The 25,903-nt window shown below is 40.8% G+C and overlaps 1 protein-coding gene across 10 annotated transcripts in view; it reads right to left on the reverse strand.

Moving 5' to 3' along the window:
- Window positions 1-25,903, reverse strand: part of LOC113534106 (ankyrin-3-like) — a 198,734-nt gene that overhangs the window by 74,840 nt on the left and 97,991 nt on the right. For all 10 annotated transcript variants that reach the window (XM_053237301.1, XM_053237298.1, XM_053237296.1 and 7 more), the window contains 3 exons: window positions 2,463-2,691; window positions 2,106-2,231; window positions 1,618-1,740 (listed from right to left, as the gene is read on the reverse strand). In XM_053237301.1, coding sequence (XP_053093276.1) covers window positions 1,618-1,740; window positions 2,106-2,231; window positions 2,463-2,691 — 478 coding nt within the window. The remainder of the gene's footprint in view (window positions 1-1,617; window positions 1,741-2,105; window positions 2,232-2,462; window positions 2,692-25,903) is intronic.

Raw genomic sequence — 25,903 nt, forward strand, 5'->3', positions numbered from 1 at the left:
AAATTCTAACTTTATATTGTGGAAAATTAGAAAAAGCACATTACTCAGAGACCTTTATGGTAATTAGTGTCAGAAGAGAAGAATGCAGTATACACCCTGCCCCAAGATTCTGCTGATTGGAGCAAGCACTCTGGGGTCAGCCCAACTGGAAAGGGTTAAAACCCTCGGACACAAAGGAAACAGTGAGTCCTTGTCCATTCACAACTTCAAAAGTCGTCTCAAGTCTGTTGCGAGTCCTTGTCCATTAAGAACTTCAAGAGTCGACTCAAGGCTATTGGGACTTCTCGTCAATAAAGATTCTCATCAATGAACTACTCAAGGAGAGTTCTCATCCATCAACAACTTGGGAGTTCTTGTCAGCCAAGAGATTCAGAAGTTCTTGCCCCCGACACAATGAGGAGATCATGCTTGCTCTGAGCCTTAGCCAAGTCTGTAACAACCAGTTCCTCTGAAGCCTCACGACTCCAGTCGTGACAATGCCAAAGAACTGCCACCACGCTCATCAAGTGCCCTTCCGGCAATCCGCCTACGAGACTCCGGGACTCCGCTGGTGCACTCCTCACTCCATTCACCATCCTGATTGGTCCTCCGAGACGCCACTCAAAAGCAACCAGACCGCTGTTGAATCCACATCTAGAGCAACTTAAAAGCAAGTACAGTACCTCCAGATTCTTGCTCAACTGGTGCTTTTAATACAAAGTTTAAAGCCCTTCTAAACAAAACGAAGGTTAAATTGACAAGTTGATGGTTCATTCAGGTCATGGTCTGAGAAATAGCATACAGTCCTAGAAACTCCGGATTTCATTCGTTCTCTGTTCAAAACCCTTCTCTGTTTGACCCTTGTGTGTTTGTGTGTGCGTTTGTGTTATATAAGTTTCTGTGTTTTAGAATAGTTTAATAAAATCTCATCTGATTTTAAAGGCAAGTGTCTTATGTCTCTGTGCTTACAATTTACTGCCTTAAACTGCCGATCTTGTTATTGTCGTCGTAATATAGTGTTTTCACTATATTGATATTAATGCCATGGAGGTAATATCCCATGCACAGTTAATAAATACACTAATTTCAGCTTATCGCTGGACAAATAGTTGATCAGCTATTAAAATATTAAGTTTGCAAAATTTCCCCCTCTGAGCTGATCTGCTAGTTCCCCCTACATATTTTGGTGGCAGATGCAGGCGGCTTAATGTCAGTAGCTAATTTCCTACGTAGATGAAAATGACCTTATCCTAAGGGGCACAAAGATTGTCTAAATTCCCTGTAGGGGGCACTATATTTCACAAATTTGTAAAACTGCTCATAACTTTTGAACCACTTAACCTGCAATCATGGTTGTTCTTTCTCTTGATGCTAACAATGGTGCTAACATTGTGTCATGTAACACAATGTTACATAATAATGTAATTGATGTGTGTTGTAAATAAAGATCAGTAAATCATTAATGATGTAATGCTTTGTGATTTTGCAAACAAAGTTGGCCATTTTGAATTTTAAAGAGTGAGGACAGAAAGTGCTTGGCCCCCTTAACTGCTGCTTGCAGCTATATTCTCATGTGAACTTGTGTGTGTGTGTGTGTGTGTCTGAACAAGAGGGAGATTATGTGTGTACTTTTTGCACCTTCTTTTGTGCTGGCAGTGTGAAATTAAGGTTGCAGATAGTGCTCTGTGCAAGGCCTTTAGTAGTCTTCAGCTCTTTGAGAAATGCGAGTCTTCCACATGGCTCCTGTCCTATGTCCCACACCTAAGCAAACACCAGAAAGTATAAACAGATACTTGCACAACAGCTATAAGTGTACATACAGTACACATTTTATCATATAGATACAGATGATACTACCATAACAAAGTTACTGATTCGGCATCAGTTCAAAATCACTACTGGGCATGATAGCGTTTCATACCAATTAATTCCAGTCCTTTTTCAAACATAAGTCTGTATCCATAACTTTTCGAATATGATACCTCTGTAAGAAGATACCTCTGTAAGAATGAGGAGTGACCAGTTACTTACACTGCTGGATTGACAGTCTCTTACTCGTTCTTTCTCTCACACATCCAAACAAACACACATCCAAACAAACACACATTACACACAAACATACACACCTTGACAATAAAAGGTAGTCGATTCTCTTTGAAGGCATCGAAGGTGAAAAAAAGCTGCTGGCTGATCTTGCTGGCAGGAGACAGATTGCCGTAGCAATGCACATAGATAGGCTTTCCCTCTGAAATCTGCAGTTAGTGTAACAGGACCAATCAAACCAGTTTGGCTTATGCTTGCCCTATATTTTTACACATTAAGTAAAATTTTGCATAATATGCTATATGTGAAGTAGTGACAGAAATGTTTCTAGATGTGCCTGTATATGTACACATGAATAGCCATGTGTTTAACTGTACAAATTTGTCTGCAATTAAGCCATTGTCTGTGTTCACCCTGCAAGTGTGCGTCATGGTCCACACCTCAGTATCTTTGCTCCTGGCCACTTCCTCAAAGTCTTCCTGTTGCTCAAGTGTTTTGTCCACCTTATCGTCAGTCATACAGAAGCAACGCAGCTGTGCCTCTGCCACATCAATGGGCTTTGCAAACACCACAAATTTGGCAAGGTATGGCACACAAATCAACTCCTTGTAAATCAGAGTTGCCAGAGCAACTGTATCACTCACTTGCTGACAGTCTGCCAGCCAGAATCTGCAGAGAAAAATACAGAAAAGGAGAGAAGGGGAAATGGAAAAGAAGAGTTGAAATGAGTAAACTAGAAGGCAGATGTTTAGAGAATGTCAAACCTGTCATTACATTTGAGAATATTTAGGGATCAAGCCAGGTTACCAGAGGAGACTGATCATCAGTACCTCAGTGTCCACAAGACAGAGAAACTTTGGTGCTGCAGATGCTACTCTTGTTTAAAACAAACAAACAAAATAAATAAAAAATCAAGAATCATCACAACCCTAACCCAGAAAACATGTGCATACAGTCAACTCCAGATTATTGATGTGAACTTCACGAAAAGAGCAAAAATTTATATATAGAATAAATTTGTGCTCACTTATAGTGGGGACAATGTAGACTTTTATTTATTTATTTTTTAAATTTGGCACCCACAATTAAAGATCCATCAATGACCAAGTCTTTCCAGTGACGACCCTGCTTAAATTCCTTGTATGTAACAAAAATCTTGTGACCTAGTTCCTGTTTTTGAATAGGTTGCCGAGAGTCTCTTGCCTGCGTTGGTGTTTAAACTATACTGTTTCTTTTTTTCATCAATAACTGCACTACTGTTTCCATCTGTTGTATTTTTCACTTTCCCTTTGCTGTATTGTCATTTTTTTGAAGAATGCTTTTGTTTTTTGTCTAAAGACAATGAGCAGAGGCCATCCACCTGAATCCGTGTAAAATAATGTCAATTAATCTTCAAATAAAGTACGTTAAGCAACATGTCAAACATTCAGCTTGTTCATTGTGTTGAGTGCAGGATGTTTAGTTGTTCTTCCTCCGTCGTTAGTAATAGCTTTATTTGTGATAAGTGAATATTAGTTAGCTCTCTGACAGAGAAGATTGCAGCATTAGAGGTGCACATCCAGACTCTAAAGAGGGTTAGCAAGAGCAAGAACAGCATAGTTTCTGTAGGGGAAAGTCTGGATGCCTTAGGCAGAGATAGCAATGCCCCAACTCCGACATTAGAGCCCTCACAGCAGGGCGATTGGGTGATGACTCAGCGGCATAAGTGCAAAGCCAAAGCTAACGCTAATGCTTGCCCATGGGAGTACCACTCCTCTCCAATTCACGTGTCCAACAGGTTTACTCTCCTCAGTGAAGCACCCACTGAGAAACTTGAAAGAGCTCTGGTTATAGGATACTCTATCTTAACATTTGGATTAAATATAGAAAATATAGTCACATTTCGCAGTCTGAAGCTGTCTCATATCATTATCTCATCTCATTTAAAACGTGTCTTAATCATAATGTTTGCACCATGCCATGCTACCCCATCAAACGTACATTCATGTCAGCTACTGCACAGAGTTTTTTCAATAATCTCCCAGAGTTATCAACTATGATTGGATCACCATCTGACCCCACACGACTTGATCAAGCAACTGAATGCTTAGAGTCAACGTTCCACTATAACGTTCCACTATATAGATAAGGTAGCTCCACTTAAAAGAAAAATAATTAGAGAGAAAAAGCTAGCACCCTGGTATAATGATCAAACACACACTTTAAAACAGACCACTAGAAAACTAGAACGTAAATGGCATCAAACTAAATTGGTAGTATTTCAAACAGCATGCAAGGAGAGCCTCCTGAACTATATTAAACCTCTTAGCTCTGCTAGATCAACGTATCTCTCCACCCTAATAGAAGCTAACAAAAATAATCCTAGATTCTTATTTAATACGGTAGCAAAATTAAATAGGAATAAGACCACAACAGAAACATGCACACAATCATTATATAGCAGTGATGACTTCATGATTTTTTTCAATGGCAAAATTGAAAATATCAGGCAAAAAATTCAGACTATTAATTTAAATCCAGACAGTTTTATAACTAACGCTGTAGATAATAAAACAATATCAGATCAATGATTAGAATGTTTTACTCCCTTCAAGAGATTGTACTAATCTCACTAAATTCCTCATCAAAATCATCAACTTGTATACTAGATCCCTTACCTACATGTTTCTTCAAACAGATAATTCCAGAAGCAATCAAATCTCTTCTAAAACAAACATTTCTTCCGTTAGCACTGGCTATGTACCTAAATCTTTTAAACTAGCAGTTATCAAACCCCTGATTTAAAAAAAACTGACCTCGACCCCTGCCAATTGTCCAAATATAGGCCAATATCAAACCTCCCATTTATCTCCAAGCTCCTAGAAAAGGTTATAGCACAGCAGTTATGTTCATACCTACATAGCACAGCAGTTATGTTCATACCTAGATAGGAATAACATTCATGAATCAGAGGCAGCACTAGTTAAAGTGGTAAATGACTTACTACTTGCCTCTGATCAGGGTTATCTCTCCTTGCTTGTGTTGCTTGACATCAGTGCAGCTTTTCATACCACTGATCATGCTATTCTCCTTGATAGACTAGAAAATGTTGTTGGCATTAGGGGAACGGCCCTTTCCTGACTCAGGTCTTATTTGACTGATCGTTATCAGTTTGTAGATGTAAATGGTGACTTCTCTACACATACTAAGGTAAAGTTTGGTGTTCCGCAAGGTTCTGTTTTAGGCCCACTGCTCTTTTCTTTATATATGCTACTTCTGGGCAAAATTATTCGTAAACATGGTTTTAGCTTCCACTGTTATGCTGATGACACACAATTGTATGTTTCAGCAAAGTCAGATGACAGACACCAGCTTAATAAAGTTGAGGAATGTGTAAAGGACTTTAGACACCGGATGCTTATTAACTTCCTTTTACTTAATTCTGACAAGAGAGAAGTACTTGTACTAGGACAACATGCAGCTAGAAGTAAACTTTCTGATTACATAATAACTCTGGATGGCGTTTCTGTTTCATTATGTGCAGCAGAAAAAGACCTTGGTGTGATTATTGACTCCAGTCTTTCATTTGGATGTTCCAGTGGGTGCATAAACAAGCTACAGTTAGTCCAGAATGCAGTAGCAAGAGTCCTTACTAGAACCAGAAGATATGACTACATCTCCCCATCTTATCCACACTGCATTGGCTCCCAATCAAATTTTGCATTAATTATAAAATACTATAAAATATTGATTATAAGCACTGTATGGTCTAGTGCCTCAGTATCTGAGTGAACTTTTGGTCTTTTATGATCTGCCACACCTACTTTAATCAAAAGGTGCAGGCTATTTGTTGGTACCTCAAATAGTGCAGGCTACAGCAGGAGGTAGAGCTTTTTCTTACAAAGCCCCACAGTTATGGAAAAGCCTTCCACTTAGTTTTTGGGGCTCAGACACAGTCTCAGTGTTTAAGTCTAGGCTGAAAACATATTTATTTATTCAAGCCTTTTGTGAATAGTCTTTCTTAGGTAAAGGAGCAGATCTGGAGGCTTCACAGGCATAGAGTGTTTTGGTGAACTGGGATGTTTGGATGCTGTTGCTACTCTCACACGTTCACTCAGGTTTGTTGAGAGTGGAGTGGCTGGCCAATTTAGGTCACAGGGCACCCTCATGTCTGTGTTATCTTCTGGCTTTTAGTTATGCTGTCATCTCCCTTTTAGTTATGCTGTCATAGCTTGTCTTGCCGAAGTCCCAGCTTGCACATTGTCCTTAACCATTATGGGTCAAAAAGCGTACCTAACAATATCTCCCTCTCACCCCCCCAAACCCCAATATATAATTCATAAAGGAGTTTCAATAGCACATGGCAAATTTCAGTTTTAATTTCTGGTAACACTTTGAATTGTACCTATGTTCAGCATTAAACATTCTTAAGCATTACATGAATCTTTTATAAAAAAAAACGTCATGGGATTTTGTCAAAGTTACTAGGTCCTTTTTTACTTAAAACACATTAATGTAGCTCTAACACATACAGTACATTAAGTAACCACCATCATCTTAGCTTTTAGTCTACTTACAGCACCTGCATTATATATGAGCATTGAGAAGAATTGGCTGTTTCTCAGCTGAAATGTTGGTGGTCTATTTGCATTCAAATATTATCAACTGCAGTTTTACTTATTTAAAAAGGACAAATATCAGCTAAATTAATGCTTTTCATGCCCTCAAACTAAAGTAGTAATCAATTTTGCATTTATAAAACTGCTATGAAGCACTATATACACCCTCTACAAATGTTGCTTATGTAAGAACCTCATATATCAACTAAATAAATAAAAAGTAGTTATGAAATGTGCTGTTAGTAAAAACAAATTATTAATTTTTTAAGATAGAGTTACAGATAGATTGTTGAAGATCAAAATCTAAAATAAAGTAGTCTACATGTAAAGCATAGTGAGAAGCAGAATGCATAAGTGTGTAAACTCAGTGTCTATTTTATTGAGGTAATTCCAAAACAGTTATATTCACAGCCACAATCCATAGTGGGGGTCATAACACAGTCAGGCAGAAACAAAATAGGATAATCCTCGGAAACTAGAAAACAAGGATTAGAACTTAATGAGAATAAATGCAAGATAGGACTATGCATTGAGACAATTTAAACCCCAGGGCTTAAATACACAAACTAATCAAGGGAGGAACTGAAAGATAAGTGACAATGGGAAGATAAACCAATGACAAGACAGATGAATAAAAACAAACCGCACATGGTGATATAAACAAAAATGCACATGCGCCAACACTGTCACATGACAGAAACAAACATGAACTGTTCATGCTACAAACATTTTTGCAAAACTGGAAGGAGGGCACAGAACAGCCAGGCAGAATGGGCCTCAGCGGAGCAGGGTGGCAGAGTGACGCTTTCTGTGAAGCCCAGAGGCACAGTGATGCCCTCTGCAAAGATCAGAGGTGGAGCGACACCCTCTGTGAAGCCTGGAGGCAGACATAAGACGGCCAGGCAGGACAGGGGTCAGTTTGCTTCACAGGGCTCCATCCCCACACACCCCCAGGGAACATTTGTTTTTAGGAGGCCTGGAAACTTCTTTGTGGTCTCTAATCCTGGGTAAGTAAACTCTCAAGCCCACTCTCAAGCTCTGCCAGTAACAGCATAAATCTCACTCTCTCTCTCAAGGCATGGGGTCCACTAGGTAATAAAAGTATAGCATACAATGCATAAAGAAACCTCCTGGCAGGGACTCTTTACCATCACAGAGATCATAGGGTATAGCCAACATAGGTGACAGAAAAAATTTAGCCGGCATGCCTCAGAGATGTCTTGTGCTTCACACACTGGAGGTGAAGTCTTCTGTAACACATGGCGAAAAGCAGGAAGTATGTGTGTGTCGCCGCAGGGAGTGGTCGAACATCAGCTGTGGACAGAGAGGAGGTGGGCTGAACTGGCAGGTAACGTGTGATGATTGCCGCAGAGCGTGAACTTCAACTGTGAACTTGGCAGAGCAAAAGCTGCAAGTCCGTGATGGAACCTCTTCTGTTATCCTTTTTTGTTGAGTTTTTGAGAGTGTGTTGAAAAATGCGGACTAAATTAACACAATCCCAGGGTTCAGCTAAAGTTCTGCATCACTCCCAGGTCTTCCTCCACATTCTCAAACACCAGGGTTCTACAGTGGTGCCAAAACCCGGGATCTGTGGAAGACTCCAACGCCTCCATGGAAGCCTCCCCAATCGGCGAGATTGTTAAATCCCTCTTCCTCCTCCACCAAACCCAGTACCAAGTACGACCAATCTTTGACCTGTGCAACGACCATTGGGCAGTAGCAGGCCAAGGGCTGGCTGGTACTCCAGAAGCTGCTGCAGCCCAGCACATTTCTAGCTGTGTCCTCTGCCACTGTGCAACATGTGATGCTCATGAAGATGGCCTCCATGGATGATCTGGAGGCCTTCCTGGAGCTCTTTGAGCATGTGTCAGCTGTGTGGAAATGGCTGGGGGGGAATGGGCTCTGCAACTCCTCCTATTGCTATTGGGGAAGCTCAGCTTGTTGCCCAGCAGCTGCCGCTGCAGACACAGCTGGAGTGTTCCAGCATAAAGAAGGCGGTCCTGCAGCGTGCCGGCTGACACCCGAACAACACTGCCGGTGCTTCCAGTCACTGCAGCTCTCCGAGGTCAGCTGCCTCTTCACGTAAACGCAGTAGCTGAGGGACTGCTGTCTCTGGTGGTTGATGGCAGAGGTGCAGGATGCGGAACAGATCATCAAGCTGGATGTACTGGAGCAATCAGATGGCAGACTGATGCACCGGCCCGCATCTCTGGATGAAGCATTGCAGCTGGCACAGGATCACTTGCTCTCTCTCTCTCACTGCTCGGCAAAATCATGAAGGTTCATCCTCACCTCACCCATCCACTAAATCTGGGGACAAACTGGCCAGAGATTTAGGCATTATTGAGAGATATGTTTGTGAATGGGTCCTGCAATAGTGAGGCATGGTGTGAAAGGCATGGTGTGAAATGTGCACAGCTTTGGCTAGGGAGGCAACGCTGGGGCCATCGACAGCCTTGAGCTCATCCCAAACCACCTGTTTTTTATGCTCGGGTAGACCGTAGAGGCAGCTGCGTACCACCACACCAAGGGGCGTCTATAGGTGATGCTCTATGAAATTAGTGAAACTTGGGTAGAGGTGAGAACACGTCAGAAAACTACACCTTCACCTTGGCAATCACCATTATTTGGGACTGGGAGAGGTGGTCTCCATAAGGGACCAGAGTGGATTGAGCCACCTTTTTTAGATTTACCTCTGTTCCTAGCTCTTCGTTCTCCAGAACGACTGTCACCAGAAAAAAAGCCACAGCAACCACCTCCCTCCATGATTTGAGGAGGTTGAGGTGGTAAACCTGCCATGCCCCACCTCTATCCATTTGCCTTATCGCCAAGTTGACATCCCAGACTCACCATGTGACCTCAAAAGGCCCTTGCCACTTGGCGAGTAATTTAGAGCTTGATGTGGGTAGAAAAACAAGGACTTTATCTCCCGATGCAAACTCCTATAGCCAAGTACCCCTGTTATACAGCCTGGCTTGACATTCTTGCGCCTGTAGCAAATTCTCCTGTGTTATGTGACTTAAGTTTTGCTCTCAGGTCAAGAATATGAGATGACAGATCAGAATTTCAGCTTTCATTTCCTGATATTTATATCTAGATGTATTAAACAACTTAGAACATGGCACCTTTTGTGCCAGGCCACCCAATTTTTAGATGAGCAAAAATATTGGAACAGACAGTCTTAAAGTAAAGAACACTTACTATTTGGTTGCATATCCCTTGCTAGCAATAACTGCATCAAGCCAGCAACACATTGACATCACCAAACTGTTGCATTCTTCTTCTGTGATGCTTTTCAAGGCATGTACCACAGCTTCTTTCAGTTGTTGTTAGTTTTGAGGGTTTCTCCTTTCAGTGTCCTCTTCAGGACATTTACATTTACATTTATGGCATTTGGCAGACGCCCTTATCCAGAGCGACTTACAATAGTGCTTTGAAGTCTATCAAAAATACATTCTGATATTGGCTCGGTAGGTCACAAACTAGGAATACCATCAGTCCAAAACTCTGTTGGGGAGGTTTTTTTTTTGTTTTGTTTTTTTTTTGTTTTTTTTTGTGAAAGTGCTAATTTAAGTATTTTATGAAGAGGTAAGTCTTTAGCCGTCGTTTGAAGTTCATTCCACCACCTTGGTGCCAGAACAGAGAAGAGTCTCGATGCATGCCTTCTTTGTACCCTGAGAGATGGAGGGACCAGTCGAGCAGTGCTAGAGGATCGGAGGGAGCGTGGTGGCGCTCGAGGTGTGATAAGTGCTTTGAGATAAGTGGGTGCTGGTCCATTTTTGGCTTTGTAGGCGAGCATCAGTGTTTTAAATCTGATGCGGGCAGCTACAGGAAGCCAGTAGAGGGAGCGCAGCAATGAGGTGGTGTGGGAAAATTTAAGAAGGTTGAAAACCAGTCGTGCAGCTGCATTCTGGATCAGTTGCAGAGGACGAATGGCGCTCAGAGGCAGACCTGCCAGGAGTGAGTTGCAGTAGTCCAGTCTTGAAATGACAAGGGAGGTGAAATGCTGCTCAATTGGGTTAAGGACTTTTAAAATTGGCTAGTCTAAATCCTTCCACTTTTTCCACTGATGAAGTCCTTTTTGTGTTGGCAGTACTTTCTGGGTCATTGTATTACTGCATGATAAATTTCCTCGCCATTAAATTTTTTTTAGAAGTATTGTCTCTATATTTCTGCTCTTGAAGTCTTCTTCAAATGGTGGATTGAAATACATCCCTGCCCTGTGGATGTTGTTGGTGATGCCACTGACTTTTGTTTTTGGGTTTTTCTTTACACAATGTTTCTGTCATCAACTGCTGTTTTTTTTCCCCTTGGCTGACCTGTTTGATATCTGGTTCTTAGTACACCAGTGGTTTCCTTCTTTTTGAGCACATTCCAAATTATTGTATTGGCTGTGCCCATTGCTTGTGGAATGGCTCTGATAGATTTTCTCTCTTTTCTCAGCTTCAAAATGGCTTGCTTGTCTCCCATAGACAGCTCTCTGGTCTTCAGGTTGGTTTATCCTTTTTAACAACAAATGCAGTCTTCACAGGTGAAACCCAGGGCTGAAACCAAGAGTAGGCCTTCAGAGGCCTTCAACAATCACCCTAACAGGGCACAGCTGGGCAACAAGAAACACCTGTCAGTCACAAATCCCATATTTTTGATCACTTGAACAGTTGGGTGGGTTCAAACAAAAGGTCCCATGTTCTAAGTTGTTCACACATCTTGATCTTTTAGGTTTGAAGAAACTGAGGTAAGACCTCTGCATTCTTTGGTGTGCACTCACAACTTCTGTAAACCTCTTGGCTGCAGACAAGTAGATGCAAGTATATCTCTTTAAATTAGGGTGGGAAGTCTTGAAAGAAAGGTTCCCGATTTTCTACTTGATTCATTTTTTCTTGTTGAATTACAGTTAACATGAAAAGAGACATTCAAAGAAAGGTTCCCAATAACTATAGAAGTATTTTCCAGACTATTTTCAAAATTAATTGCAATTTATATTTGCAATTGCATTTTCTATTTGTGGATGCACACATTGTGACATACAGTACTGTGCAAAAGTCTTAGGCACCTTATTTCTTTTAGTACAAACTTTGTTATAGATTTTTATTTTATGACTTCTACATTATTGATTCAGTACAAAAACATTTTAGATTTCCAAACATTAGTTTTCCAGCACAAAATTAAATGTTACAGAAAAATGTTTGTGTGTCAGTAAAGAAAGCAGCATATTACATAAGAGACCACTTTTCAGACAAAAAACATAATGAAGGCTGCTGGGTTTTGCTGCAAAAATAAGAAGCAAGTGTGACAGTCAAAGTCTCCAGAAGAACTGTGGCTGGTTCTGCAAGATGCTCAGTAAAACTTACAGCTAATTTCCTTATAAAACTGCACAAATTGTACCTGAGACTACTATTTTATTTAAAAGCGAAGGATTGTCACACTAAATATTGACTGTGTTTTATTTATTACTGTTTACTGCTATTTATAATATTTTCTAATGTAGAAACATTTAATTTAATTTTTTTGAAGGCATCTTTGCTCTACAGCATTTCTTTGCATGTGCCTAAGGCTTTTGCACAGTACTGTAATTCAAATGAAAATGCAAATCGCATATTACAGTTTGCATTTTCATTTACACAAATGTACAATTCCATTTGCAACTGCATTTCCCATGTCTTACAAGTTATGACCCAGTCACATCGAAATAGCAATAGCAGTTATACCATTTGCTATTTCACTTCCTTGGTGTTGCGTATGGAGCCTGCCAAAATTCAAATGGAATCTCAATTCCCTTTGCATTTGCGTTTCCAATGCCTTGCACAGAAAACTGTCAAATGGTGCTGGAGGTCGGAGTATACTATGGGGTGTGTTTGTATTTGGAAGTGACATCAGTCACAGTCGATGGCCAAGAAGGAAAATTGTACTGTCTACCCTGCACTTTGTGTCTTATATGTCTCATGTGTCTTACATGTCTTATGTGCCTTATGTGTCTCTTTGTAATGTAATGTTTGCACAGTTTGGGAACTTGACTTGAATAGATATGAACAATTAACAACAAAGTTGTTACTCCAACCAATACAGAACTGCATTCATTTACCTATATCATGGTTTAGCACACCACATCTTGAGTAAATGTTTTGCCCAAAAAGAGGATATAAATTTTGTATTGTAAAAAAAGTTAAACAAAGATAAATAATTTCAGATCTTTTTCCACCCTTAATTTGATATAGCAACCAACAAAATTCAAGTGAAAAACAAACAGAAACATTTTAGGGGAAATGTTTTAGATTATCTTTTACATTATGCCCAAAAGTTCAACCTTGGTCTCATCAGACCAGAATACAATTTACCACTTGGTTTGGGTGATTTCGGTGGGCTTGGATGTTTTATTTTTTGTGAGAAAGGGCTTCCGTCTAGCCCTCCTACCACATAGCCCAGACATGTGAAGATTGTTGACATATGCAGAAAGTGACCAGTACCAGTACAGACACTGCAGCTCCTTTAATGTTACCATAGGTCTCTTGGCAGCCTCCCTGATAAGTTTTCATCTTGTCTTTTTGTCAGTTTTGGAAGGACGTCCTGTTCTTGATAATGTCGCTGTAGTAGCCCATTTTCTCCACTTGCTGATGGCCCTTGTGGTGTTCTATGGTACATCTAATATTTTGGACATTCTTTTGCACCCCTCTACTGATCTACAGCATATATTTTGACAGTGAGATCCTGTGCATGATTTATAAGCTCTTTGCTGACCATGGCTTCCGCAATAAGCTGAAACCAAGAAGATATCAAGAAAATCCTACAGAAACAACTGATTTTTATTTGGGCTTATTCAGAATTACTTCATCTGAAGCTAGGACTGTTAAATATTAGATCTCTTACGTCTAAAGCACTTATTGCTAATGAAACCATTACTGATCAGGGGTTTAATGTACTGTGTTTAACAGAAACGTGGATTAAACTAAACGAGTATGTATCATGAAGCTAGTCCTCCTAGATACAGTTACATACATCAGCCCTGTCTAACTGGCAGAGGAGGAGGTGTTGCAGTCATTTATAATGATAATCTAGGCGTCACACAAAAACCTAGTCATAAATTCAACGCATTTGAAGATCTTTATACTAACATAATATACATAGCCACAAAAAATAAGTCTACGCAGGTGATTCCACTAATTATTATTTACAGACCCCCCCCCAGGGCCATATTCGGAATCCCTCTGTGAATTTGCGGATTTCATCTCTAACCTGGTTGTTTCCTTAGACAAAGCATTAATTGTTGGAGACTTTAATATTCATTTTGATAATCCAGATGACCCTCTAAGAGGTTGTGTCCATTCGTGATTCAGTAGGGGTCAATCAAAATGTAATAGGACCCACTCATAGTGGTGGTCATACCCTTGACTTAATACTAACATTCGGATTAAATATAGTCACATTTCCGCAGTCTGAAGCTATCTCAGATCATTACCTCATAATAATCATAATATATGCACCTTGCCATGTCACCGCGTCAAACGTACATTCATGTCAGCTACTGCACAGAGTTTTATCAGTAATCTCCTTGATTTATCAACCATGATTGGATCACTGTCTGATCCCGAAGAACTTGGCCAGGCAACTAAATGCTTAGAATCAATGTTCTGCTACACACTAGATAAGGTAGTACCACTTAAAGGAAAAATAATTAGAGAGAAAAAGCTAGCACCCTGGTATAGTGATCACACACAAACCTTAAAACAGACCACTAGAAAACTAGACTGTAAATGGTGTCAAATTAAATTGGTAGTATTTCAAATAGCATGGAAGGAGAGCCTTTTGAGCTATAGAAAAGCTCTTAGTGCTGCTAGATCAATGTATCTCTCCACCCTAATTGAAGCTAACAAAAATAATCCTAGATTCTTATTTAATACTGTAGCAAAATTAACAAGGAATAAGACCACAATAGAAACATGCACATAATCATTATATAGCAGTGATGACTTCATTAATTTTTTTAATGGCAAAATTGAAAATATCAGGCAAAAAATTCAGACTATTAATTTAAATCCAGACAGTTTTAAAACTAACCCTGTGGATAATAATATAATAATATCAGATCAACAATTACAATGTTTTACTCCACTTCGAGAGACTGAACTAATTTCACTTTCATCATCAAAATCATCAACCTGTATATTAGATCCTTTACCTACTTGTTTCTTCAAACAGATAATTCCAGAAGCAAACAAACCTCTTCTAAAGATAATCAATTCTTCCCTTAGCACTGGCGATGCACCTAAATCTTTTAAACTAGCAGTTATCAAGCCCTTAATTAAAAAACCTGACCTTGACCCCTGTCAGCTGTCTAACTATAGACCAATATCAAATCTCCCCTTTATCTTTAGCACGACAGCTATGCTCATACTTACATAGGAATAACATTCATGAAATGTATCAGTCAGGATTTAGGCCTCATCATAGCACAGAGACAGCACTGGTTAAAGTGGTAAATGACTTACTACTTGCCTCTGATCAGGGTTGTGTCTCCTTGCTTGTGTTGCTTTACCTTAGTGCAGCTTTTGATACCATTGATCATGCTATTCTACTTGATAGACTAGAAAATGTAGTAGGGATTAAGGGAACGGCCCTTTCCTGGTTCAGGTCTTATTTGACTGATCGTTATCAGTTTGTAGATGTAAATGGTGACTTCTCTATGTGTACTAAGGTAAAGTTTGGTGTCCCGCAAGGCTCTGTTTTAGGCCTATTGCTCTTTTCTTTATATACGATACCTCTGGGCAAAATTATTCATAAACATGATATTAGCTTCCACTTTTCTGCTGATGACACACAATTGTATGTTTCAGCAAAGCCAGATGACAGACATCAGCTTAATACAGTTGAGAAATGTGTAACAGACATTAGAAACTGGATGCTTATTAACTTTCTCTTAATTAGGACAAGACAGAAGTACTTGTACTAGGACCACATGCAGCTAGAAGTAAGCTTTCTGATTACACAATAACTCTGGATGGCCTTTCTGTTTCATCATGTCTAGCAGTAAAAGACCTTGGTGTGATTATTGACTCAAGTCTTTCACTTGAAGCTCATGTAGATAATATTACTAGGATCGCTTTCTTTCATCTCAGAAAAGTAAAATAAGAAATATATTGTCACTACACGATGCAGAAAAATTAGTTCATGCTTTTGTTACCTCTAGGTTGGATTATTGTAATGCCTTTCTGTCTGGATGCTCTAGTAGATGCATAAACAAGCTACAGTTAGTTCAGAATGCAACAGCGAGAGTCCTTATTAGAACCAGAAGATATGACCACATCACCCCTATCTCATCCACACTGCATTGGCTCCCTATCAAATTATGTACTGATTATAAAATACTACTATTGACCTATAAAGCACTAAATGGTCTCGCGTCACAGTACCTGAGTGAACTTTTGGTCTTTTATGATCTGCCACGCCTACTTAGATCAAAAGGTGCAGACTATTTGTTGGTACCTCAAATAGTGCGGGCTACAGCTGGGGGTAGAGCTTTCTCTTACAAAGCCCCACAGTTATGGAACAGCCTTCCACTTAGTGTTCAGGGCTCAGACACAGTCTCAGTGTTTAAGTCTATGTTGAAATCATATTTGTTTAGTCAAGCCTTTTGTGAATATTTTATTCTTAGGTACAGCGGCAGGTCTGGAGGGTTCGCAGGCATAGAATGTTGTGGTGACCTGGGATATTTGGATGCTGTCACCACCCCCCCAACCCCCCCCACCCCACCCCCCCACACTCTCATTCACTCAGGTTTGTCGACGGTGGAGTGGCTGGCTGCCTTATGTCCCAGGGTGCCCTCATGTCTGTGCTAGCTTCTGGCTCTCCCTTTTGTTATGCTGTCATAGCTAGTCTTCCCGGAGTCCCTGCTTGCACTCTGCACGCAAAGTACATTGTCCTTAACCATTAGAGGACAAAAGCTTACCTAACAATCTCTCCCTCTCTCTCCCTCTCTCTGTTGAGCTACATGTACTACTCCTGAGATGCCAGTGATCCTGACCCCTGCTGCTCTCCGGACCTCCCTGACCCATGCTGATGCCCTTCTTCTGGTTCGAGTTCTCATCGGTTGAGTCGGTTGAGATCGCTCGCTGCTGGTGGTGGCCCCATATGGACGGCCTGAAGAACCATTTGGATTGCTGGGCATGGTGCCACCTGGGGGCTGTGGAGATGGCTTGGGGATCTCATATGGGGAGTTGTATTGTGATGGCTTGGGACTGTGATTACTGTGGTGGCTTTGGGGCTGCAGTTGCCACAAGCAGCTTCATACTCAGGACTCCATCAGTGGACAGTGAATAGATTTTAACCATCCGGACTTCTTGCGAAAACTGTGATGAATTTACTGGTTGCACAATTGCACTATTTGTCCATATAGTACACAATAATAGAAGGGCTTTATTTATAATTGCACTATCCGGATGGGTTCCCTTTTGAGTCTGGTTCCTCTCAAGGTTTCTTCCTCATATTGTCTCAGGGAGTTTTTACTTGCCTCTTACGTCGCCTCTGGCTTCATGTGGCAGCAGCATAACATCATACAGATACAGGTCAAGAGCTTCAGTTAATGTCTTCATGACTTTGGCTTCATGACTTAACCATGGCATGGTTGTTGGTACCAGATGGTTTGAGTATTTCAGAAACTACTTATCTCCTGGAATTTTCACACACAACGGCCTTTAGACTTTATGCAGAATGGTGCAAAAAACAAAAGACACATTGTTGTTGAGAGAGATCAGAGGAGAATGACCAGATTGGTTTGAGCTGACAGGAAGTCTATAGTAACTCAAATAAGCAGTCTTCACAACTGTGGTGAACACAAAAGCATCTCAGAATGCATAACACATCAAACCTTGAAGTGGATGGGTTACAACCGCAGAAGACCACATCAGGTTCCACTCCTGGTAGGAACAAGTATCTGAGGCTATCTTAGGCACAGACTCACTGAAACTGGACAGTTGAAGACTGGAAAAAAACCAGGTGATTTTTTTTTTATAATCTTCAACTGTCCAGTTTCAATGAGCCTGTACACATGATAGCCTTAGGTTCATGTTCTTGGCTGACAGGAGTGGAACCCAAGGTGATCTTCTACTGTTCCACCTCAAGGTTTGATGTTCTGTTCATGCTGAGATGCTTTTCTGCTCAACATGGTTGTAAAGAGTGATTGAGTTACTATATCCTTCCCTGCAGATCGTACCAATATGGCCATTTTCCTCTGAATTTTCATTTCAACAAAGTGTTTCCACCCACAGAACTGTTGCTCACTCAATGTTTTTTGTTTTTTGCAACATTCTGTGTAAACTCTACAGACTATTGTATGTGACACTCCCAGGAGATCAGCAGTTTTTGAAATACCCATGTGGTAGTAACATCCATGCCACGAAAAAAGTCACAGAGATCACACTTTTATTCATCCTGATGTTTGATTACCCAAAGCTCTTGACTGAGATCTTCATGATTTTCTGCATTGTGCTGCTGTCACATATGGCTGACTAGATAATTGCATGAATGTGCAGGTGTACATCTGTTCCTAATAAAGTGGATGTTAAGTGTATGTGGTACATGCAAACATGCACATCTGTGTGGCTTGAGAGCCGGAATTACTAAAAAAATGTAATGCCAGTCTGTATTAGGGATAAAGTTATATAAATCATACTAGAAAGAGCTAGTTAAAGATGGTGTGTTAACATACACCAACTGAAGATCACTTTTAAATCTGACACAGGCACAAGGATGAAGCTCTCAAACCAGAGCATTTGCAAATTGCCTTAATTAAAATCAGCAGTCTTCTTAACAAAGGGATTCTCTGCACTGCCTTCAAATCTCCCTTCTCCCTTTTTTTCTCTTTTTCCCTTACCTTTGCATGCAATCTCACCCTGCTTACTAAGACAGTTACTCAGACAGCGATTTTCTGTCTGAGTGAACTGAGTAAACTCCACCTCTGTAACATTATTCTCATTAATGTTGCTGCACTTTGGAACTTCTTTTGTCATCGGGATATTTTTTCATATATTGTTCTTCTGTTTCACATACCAGGAGGCATGACCACATACACTATATTACCAAAAGTATTTGGTCACCTGCCTTGACTCACATATGAACTTAAGTGCCATCCCATTCCTAACCCATAGGGTTCAATATGATGTCGGTCCACCTTTTGCAGCTATTACAGCTTCAACTCTTCTGGGAAGGCTGTCCACAAGGTTGAGGAGTGTGTTTATAGGAATTTTTTACCATTCTTCCAAAAGCGCATTGGTGAGGTCACACACTGATGTTGGTCGAGAAGGCCTGGCTCTCAGTCTCCGCTCTAATTCATCCCAAAGGTGTTCTATCGGGTTCAGGTCAGGACTCTGTGCAGGCCAGTCAAGTTCATCCACACCAGACTCTGTCATCCATGTCTTTATGGACCTTGCTTTGTGCACTGGTGCACAGTCATGTTGGAAGAGGAAGGGGCCCGCTCCAAACTGTTCCCACAAGGTTGGGAGCATGGAATTGTCCAAAATGTTTTGGTATCCTGAAGCATTCAAAGTTCCTTTCACTGGAACTAAGGGGCCAAGCCCAACTCCTGAAAAACAACCCCACACCATAATTCCTCCTCCACCAAATTTCACACTCGGCACAATGCAGTCCGAAATGTACCGTTCACCTGGCAACCTCCAAACCCAGACTCGTCCATCAGATTGCCAGATGGAAAAGCGTGATTCATCACTCCAGAGAACGCGTCTCCACTGCTCTAGAGTCCAGTGGCGGCGTGCTTTACACCACTGCATCCGACGGTTTGCATTGCACTTGGTGATATGTGGCTTGGATGCAGCTGCTCGGCCATGGAAACCCTATCCATGAAGCTCTCTGAGTACTGTACTTGGGCTAATCTGAAGGTCACATGAAGTTTGGAGCTCTGTAGCAATTGACTGTGAAGAAAGTCGACGACCTCTTTGCACTATGCGCTTCAGCATCCGCTGACCCCTCTCCGTCAGTTTAGGTGGCCTACCACTTCGTGGCTGAGTTGCTGTTGTTCCCAAACTCTTCCATTTTGTTATGATAAAGCTGACAGTTGACTGTGGAATATTTAGGAGCGAGGAAATTTCACAACTGGATTTGTTGCACAGGTGGCATCCCATGACAGTTCCATGCTGGAATTCACTGAGCTGCTGAGAGCGGCCCATTCTTTCACAAATGTTTGTAAAAACAGTCTGCATGCCTAAGTGCTTGATTTTATACACCTGTGGCCAGGCCAAGTGATTAGGACACCTGATTCTGATCATTTGGATGGGTGACCGAATACTTTTGGTAATATAGTGTATGTCATGTGGTAATACATTTTCATAAGCAACAAACAAGCATACAGACAAGCAAACTCCCCTGAAGAGATGCAGGCACCCCCAAAGAGATGCAGGAAATGCTCAGGTGTAAGAGTAGGAGCACATCGTAAACCTCTGCCCAGCATACTGCTTGCTCTCCCTCTTCTCTCAAGATGGCACAGACAAGTGCAGATACCGTCATGGCTGCTCTGTTAAGAATATGTGTTTGTTGTTTTTTTAATGTAATTTTACTTACTTGTTTTGCACCCACATCTTTGGCACTCATCACATATGACCATGGCACACTTTTGGCTGCAAGAGATTTGTCAAGACGCCGACCAAAACAAAGAGAGGGCACCCCTGAAGAGGTGAGAGTATGTCTCACTTCCAGGGTGAGAGTATGTTTCCAACCCTCGGTCAAATAGTGGCCGTTTACCACCACCTCAAGCAGACTTGGACATTGTCTTATCTGCACTTCATGATACGCTCAACAGCTGTCAGAACAAATATCCGGATGCTGCCCTTATTGTAGCTGGGGACTTTAACAAGGCCAACTTGAAATAGGTCATACCTAAGTTCTATCAATATATCCCGTGCTAGCACCAAGGGTGAAATAGCACTAGACCACTGCTAGACTCTATTCAAGAAGGGTTACAAGGCCACTTTACTTGTGTTCGGTACAACCAACTATGCCGGCATCTTTCTCATACCAGAATATATACAAAGGAGGTTGCAGGAAACAGGCCAGTGATGTCAACTGGGACATGTTTCATGAAAACATGTCATTGCTATGATGAAAGATGATATCATCCTCAAGAAAAAGGTTAGGGTCTTTCCCAAATAGAAACCATGGATTGATAAATCCATCTGCGATGCGCTGAATGCATGCACCGCTAACTATAACACTGGGCTCCAGACAAAAGACATGGCCGAGTATAAAGTAGCATCCTACAGACTAAGACATGCAGTCCAAGATGCTAAATGAAGCTACAAGGAGGAGCTAAGAAGCCTAGCTCAAACCAGTTCCAGCATGACAGTGTCGCTGTACACAAACAATGTCACAAAGACATGGTTTGCCAAAGTTCATGTGGAAGAACTTGAATGGCCTACACAGAAGTCTGACCTCTACCCCACTGAACACCTTTGGGATTAATTAAAACAACAACTTTGTGCCAGGCCTTCTTGTCGGATATTAGTGCCCAATCTCTTATTCTCCAAAATAAGAATCTGGAAGGCCTTCTCAGAAAAGTGGAGGATGTTATAGCAGCAAAGGGGAACAACTAAATATTAATGCCCATGGTTTTGTAATGGGATGTTCAATATTCAGGTGTCTATACATACATACATACATTTTCATGTGTATATTTTTTATGCTATGTTGCTTGTCTTGTTATTCTGAATGCCATTGTGTTGTTCTGTTGTCATGCAATCCCTCTTACCTTATACCTATTGTTATATTGTCTGTATAGTAAATTTTTGTTTTGTTATGTCTTCAGAGCTACCACATCTCATTTCACTGCACCTTTTTACCTGCTAGGAATGCATGTGATAATAAATCTTTGAATCCTTTGAGGATTCCTCCACATTGCCTCTCACTCCCTCTCACCCTCTCTCCCACACTTCCTTTCTTCCTTTATTTGGCCCTACTTAGAACTAGGTTTACTGAGTTAAGTATAGTTAACTGGTACTTCTTTTCACTGTTTTCAGACAATTTGATTTTATTTAATATTTTATTGCATTGTCTTGGTTATTACTTTGATATTTAAAGAAATCATTGATTATTATTTCTCTCAGTTGAAAATGAAGCGTTTAATCATTTTGACTTATTTTGTCTTTATAAATCTGTTAGTTTAATTTCACGAATTTCAATTCATGAAGCTGGATTTATCAAAAATGCTAGCGACTTTGCTGTCCAAACCTTTGATGAGCATCATTTCACTTGCAAAGCAAAGCAAGCCCTTCCAGTCAGTCTTAGGTGTGTTGTAAGTAATACAGTTCCCTTATGCTGTTGCATGTAATGTGTAAGATACCCATTGGGGGCACACGAGTGCCTGTAAGAGAGTACATCACAGTATTGGAGCAATCAAGAAAGCCTGTCAGCACTTTTTGAGTAGTTGTGTTTATTTTACATGTAGTATAACTTTGATGTTAACAACGTTAAGGAATAAAGTCACTTTAGTGAAACATCGCATGGTGTCAGAAGTGGAGCAAAGTTTCAGCCCCTGGACAGTTTTGATTTTAGCCACCATGAACGATGGCCAGAATGGCGTCAGAGATTTCACTGCTACATGATAGCTACCAAACTGGACAAAGAAGAGACTGAAGTACAGGTCTGTACGCTGTTTTATTTGATGCGAAAAGAAGCTGAAGTGTTTCAGACATTTACATTCGGAAATGAAGAATGTTAAAAAAGAATGAAGTTATTGTCATTCACGAATGAGCACAATTTCACATGAGGGCTCAAAAGCCAGGGGAAATGGCTGAGGAATATATTCGTAGCCCCCATGAACTAGTGAACACATGTGACTTCGGTGCCGCTAAAGATGAAAATATTTGCGACAGGTTCGTGATTGGGATTCAGGATCAAAAGTTGTCAGAAAAGCTTCAATTAATGCCTGACTTGACTCTCAAAAACGCCATAGAGCTCATGAGACAGTCTGAACAAGTCTGTGGACACATCAGTGAACAGGCTGGTAACGTTAGTGCTCATCAGTGAGGTGTCTGGCGCCAGAAGTAAATCCCATCGTGATGAAAGAGGCAGACACCACCATGGTTCAAAACAAACCAGACTGATCATGTAACTGAGTGGAGATGTAAAAGATGTGGAAGAAATCATGAAAAAAGGGAATCGTGTCCAGCAAAAAGTGTGGAGTGTTGAAAACGTAGGAAATATGTTCACTTTGCTGCAGTTTATAGAACCTGAGAAGTCCATGATGTCAGCAAACCACAAGAGGGCAGCAATGTGACACACTTCCTTGGTGAGTGCAGTGAATTTTTTGGCATGCAGGGAGAGTGGGGGATGAAGATGAGTGAGGATATAGGCACGGCAATCCCTCTGTAGCTGCACTTAGAAGAGACGGAGGTTTGGCGGCAGCAGCGATTAAAGTGGCACATGTGCTGCTGGAGACAGAAGGGGACCGTCTTCCCTGCTGACGTCGCCTTCTGCAAGAGGGGATCATCTTCCCCGCTGATGTCGCCTACTTGGTAATGAACTGTTTTTCAAGATACAGAGACATAGCTCATTTTTAGGACTTGTCAGGTCAAACAACACGTGCTTGCCTAAAGAACATGTTTGCATGAAGGGGCTATCCCAGCGATCTCATTACAGATAATGGACCACAGTTCAGTGGAAGTGCTTTCAGAGACTTTGGAGGGACTATGATTTTCAGCGCATTACTTCAAGCTGTTGTTATGCCCATCGAATGGAGAGGCTGAGAGGGTGGTGCAAACAACAAACAAAGATTCTGAAACAGTCTGACCCATTAATAGCTTTAATGAGCTACAGAGCCACACCCCTTCAAGCTACAGGTGCAAGTCCTGCACAGCTCATAATGGGCAGACAAATAAGAACTACAGTTTCCACATTGGTGTCACACATGCAACCAGCCTGGCCTGATCTTTGGAAAGTGAGAAAGGCGGAGGTAAAGAATGTACTACAACAAAAGGAACAGTGTCAGAACATTACCAGCGCTTCCACCAGGAACTTCTGCTGTAGTCAACCTGGATGATGAAAGAGGGTGGAAAAAGTCTGCTACTATCCTCAGAAAGTGTGAGACACCGTGGTCTTACCTTATCCAATCTGAGACTGGAGTACTCGAGAATACTGGAGAATCAATGACATTTAATGTTCACAGTCAGTGACAACAAACCGGCATCTACTTCAGTACTACAGATACTGGTACAAAAAGAAACTCATGGTCAGGATCAACTTGTGACCTCTATCCCTGATAATGCCCCAGGCATTCTACTACAGGAGTAACAACAAGGAACAGATTTACCTCAGTCTAATTCCAGTCACACTACTATCATTTCACCAAAGAGGGTGAAACCAAGGTCTGGACGAACTGTCACAATCCCACAGAGATATAGAGATTTTATGTGAAAAATAAGAGAGGAAAACACACACACTATAAAATGTTTGTGGGAAAAAAAATTTTGGAAAAAAATGTGTGAGGGAAGTGTGTGTGAGAGAAAAAATCTATAAGTTTCTAGCTACAATTATTTTATGATCCCATGTTATACATGTTAAGTAACTCATAAGGAAGGCTGATATGTTGTAATACAGTTCCGTTATGCTGTTGCATGTTGTGTAAGACACCAATTAGTGGGCGCACGAGTGCCTGTAAGTTAGTAAGTCACGGTATTGGAGCAGTCGAGAAAGTTTGTGAGCGCTGTCTGAATGGTTGTGTTTATTTTATATGTAATATAACTTTGATGTTAATAAAATTCAGATGTTAAGGAATAAAGTCACTTTATTGGAACATCACATTACGGTGAGTCAGTTCCTTGTGAGATATTGGCATTATCCAGCTGTTAAAACACCACCAATAGCAGTTAGGAGAGGAGAAATCAAACACTACCCAGATAGCAGACGACTCTGATCCGGTTCCGCGTTTCCTCCGACAGATCCGCGTAACAGCCACCTCCGTTTAGGGGATTTGGACCAGCTTGAGTGCAGATTCATGAACCTAGACTCGTGTACGGCAAATCCGCTTAAAGGTTGAAGTCATTTCATGGTCAGGATCCATTTCACTCCGTCGGTGTGACCTCTGGACAAAGTCAGATACTCAGACAGCAGTCGACTCTGATCCGGATCCGCTTTTCTTGCGGCACATTCTAACAATCAGCTCCATTTAGCGGATTTAGTCCAGATCCAGTACGTGTTCGGTTCACGAGTCTATATCAGTCTGTTGCGGATGCATGAAATCAGACGAGGCTCTCATATCACCACCTTGAATCATCTATTCATGCACCCATAGATGCAGTGGACACAATATTAATTACACAGAATTAATTTATGCTAAGGAGACAACCAATATGCGCAATCATTCTGTACATAGGTACACGGAATGTGAACGTTATTTCTTAGCCTGCTGCTCACGCACTAGTTGGCCTCCCTCTTTCACCCAAAAACTTGTGAATGTGGGAAACTTTTTTATTTTTTTTTTTATTTTTTAAATACGTTTAAAACAACAACAACAACAAGAAAGCTGTTGCACATGAGCTAACTTAGTTAGCTCCTCCAACAGCTATTCTAATATTAAATTGTGAGCAACAGCAAATGGTCCATTTTAATTATATACGCTTATTGTTGAGTACAAAACAACACTAACACCGTAACACTGAAATATATGTAAAATGCAGTAAAATGAAAATGAGCTGTGGCTAACTTTCTAAAACAATAACTAAGTTACTAGCTAGCTAATGTGAGCTAAATAGCAAAGCTGCGTCCGTTATTATGAAATCCACTATAACCATAACAATTTTAATTCACTTCTGACTCCGTTGGAATCAGCAGTTTAAAGTGATTATGCATTGCAAAGATGCCGAAACGAAGTTTTTGTTGTATTGAGCTCAGTTTCTCCCTACCCCCGCCCCCATCCAAACGGCGAAGGAAGCGCGGTTTCCCAAAAAACTGGCTAAGAACTAACGTTTCTAATGAGTTTTACCTGTAGAATGTTGTATTCTAGAAGTGAAAGGCAAATTTCATGACTGCCTAGTTATATTTTGAAAATGGGGTAACAGAACCTATGTTCGTTACATTTTTTATGTCTTTATTAACACAAGTGTCTACTGTTATTTCTATCAATAAAAATTTTATATTTGTGAGAGTTTTCATTTTGAATATTGTAGACTTTTGGATGAAATGTGTGCTCCCTCACATAAGTGTGATTTTCTAGGCTAAAGACATATTGATCATATTTCTCTTTTTTCCCCTTAGTAGAGTTTTTTAAGAAACACAATTGTGTGATTTGG

This window comes from Pangasianodon hypophthalmus, chromosome 10 (genome assembly GCF_027358585.1).
Source record: "Pangasianodon hypophthalmus isolate fPanHyp1 chromosome 10, fPanHyp1.pri, whole genome shotgun sequence".
NCBI classification, from domain to species: domain Eukaryota; kingdom Metazoa; phylum Chordata; class Actinopteri; order Siluriformes; family Pangasiidae; genus Pangasianodon; species Pangasianodon hypophthalmus.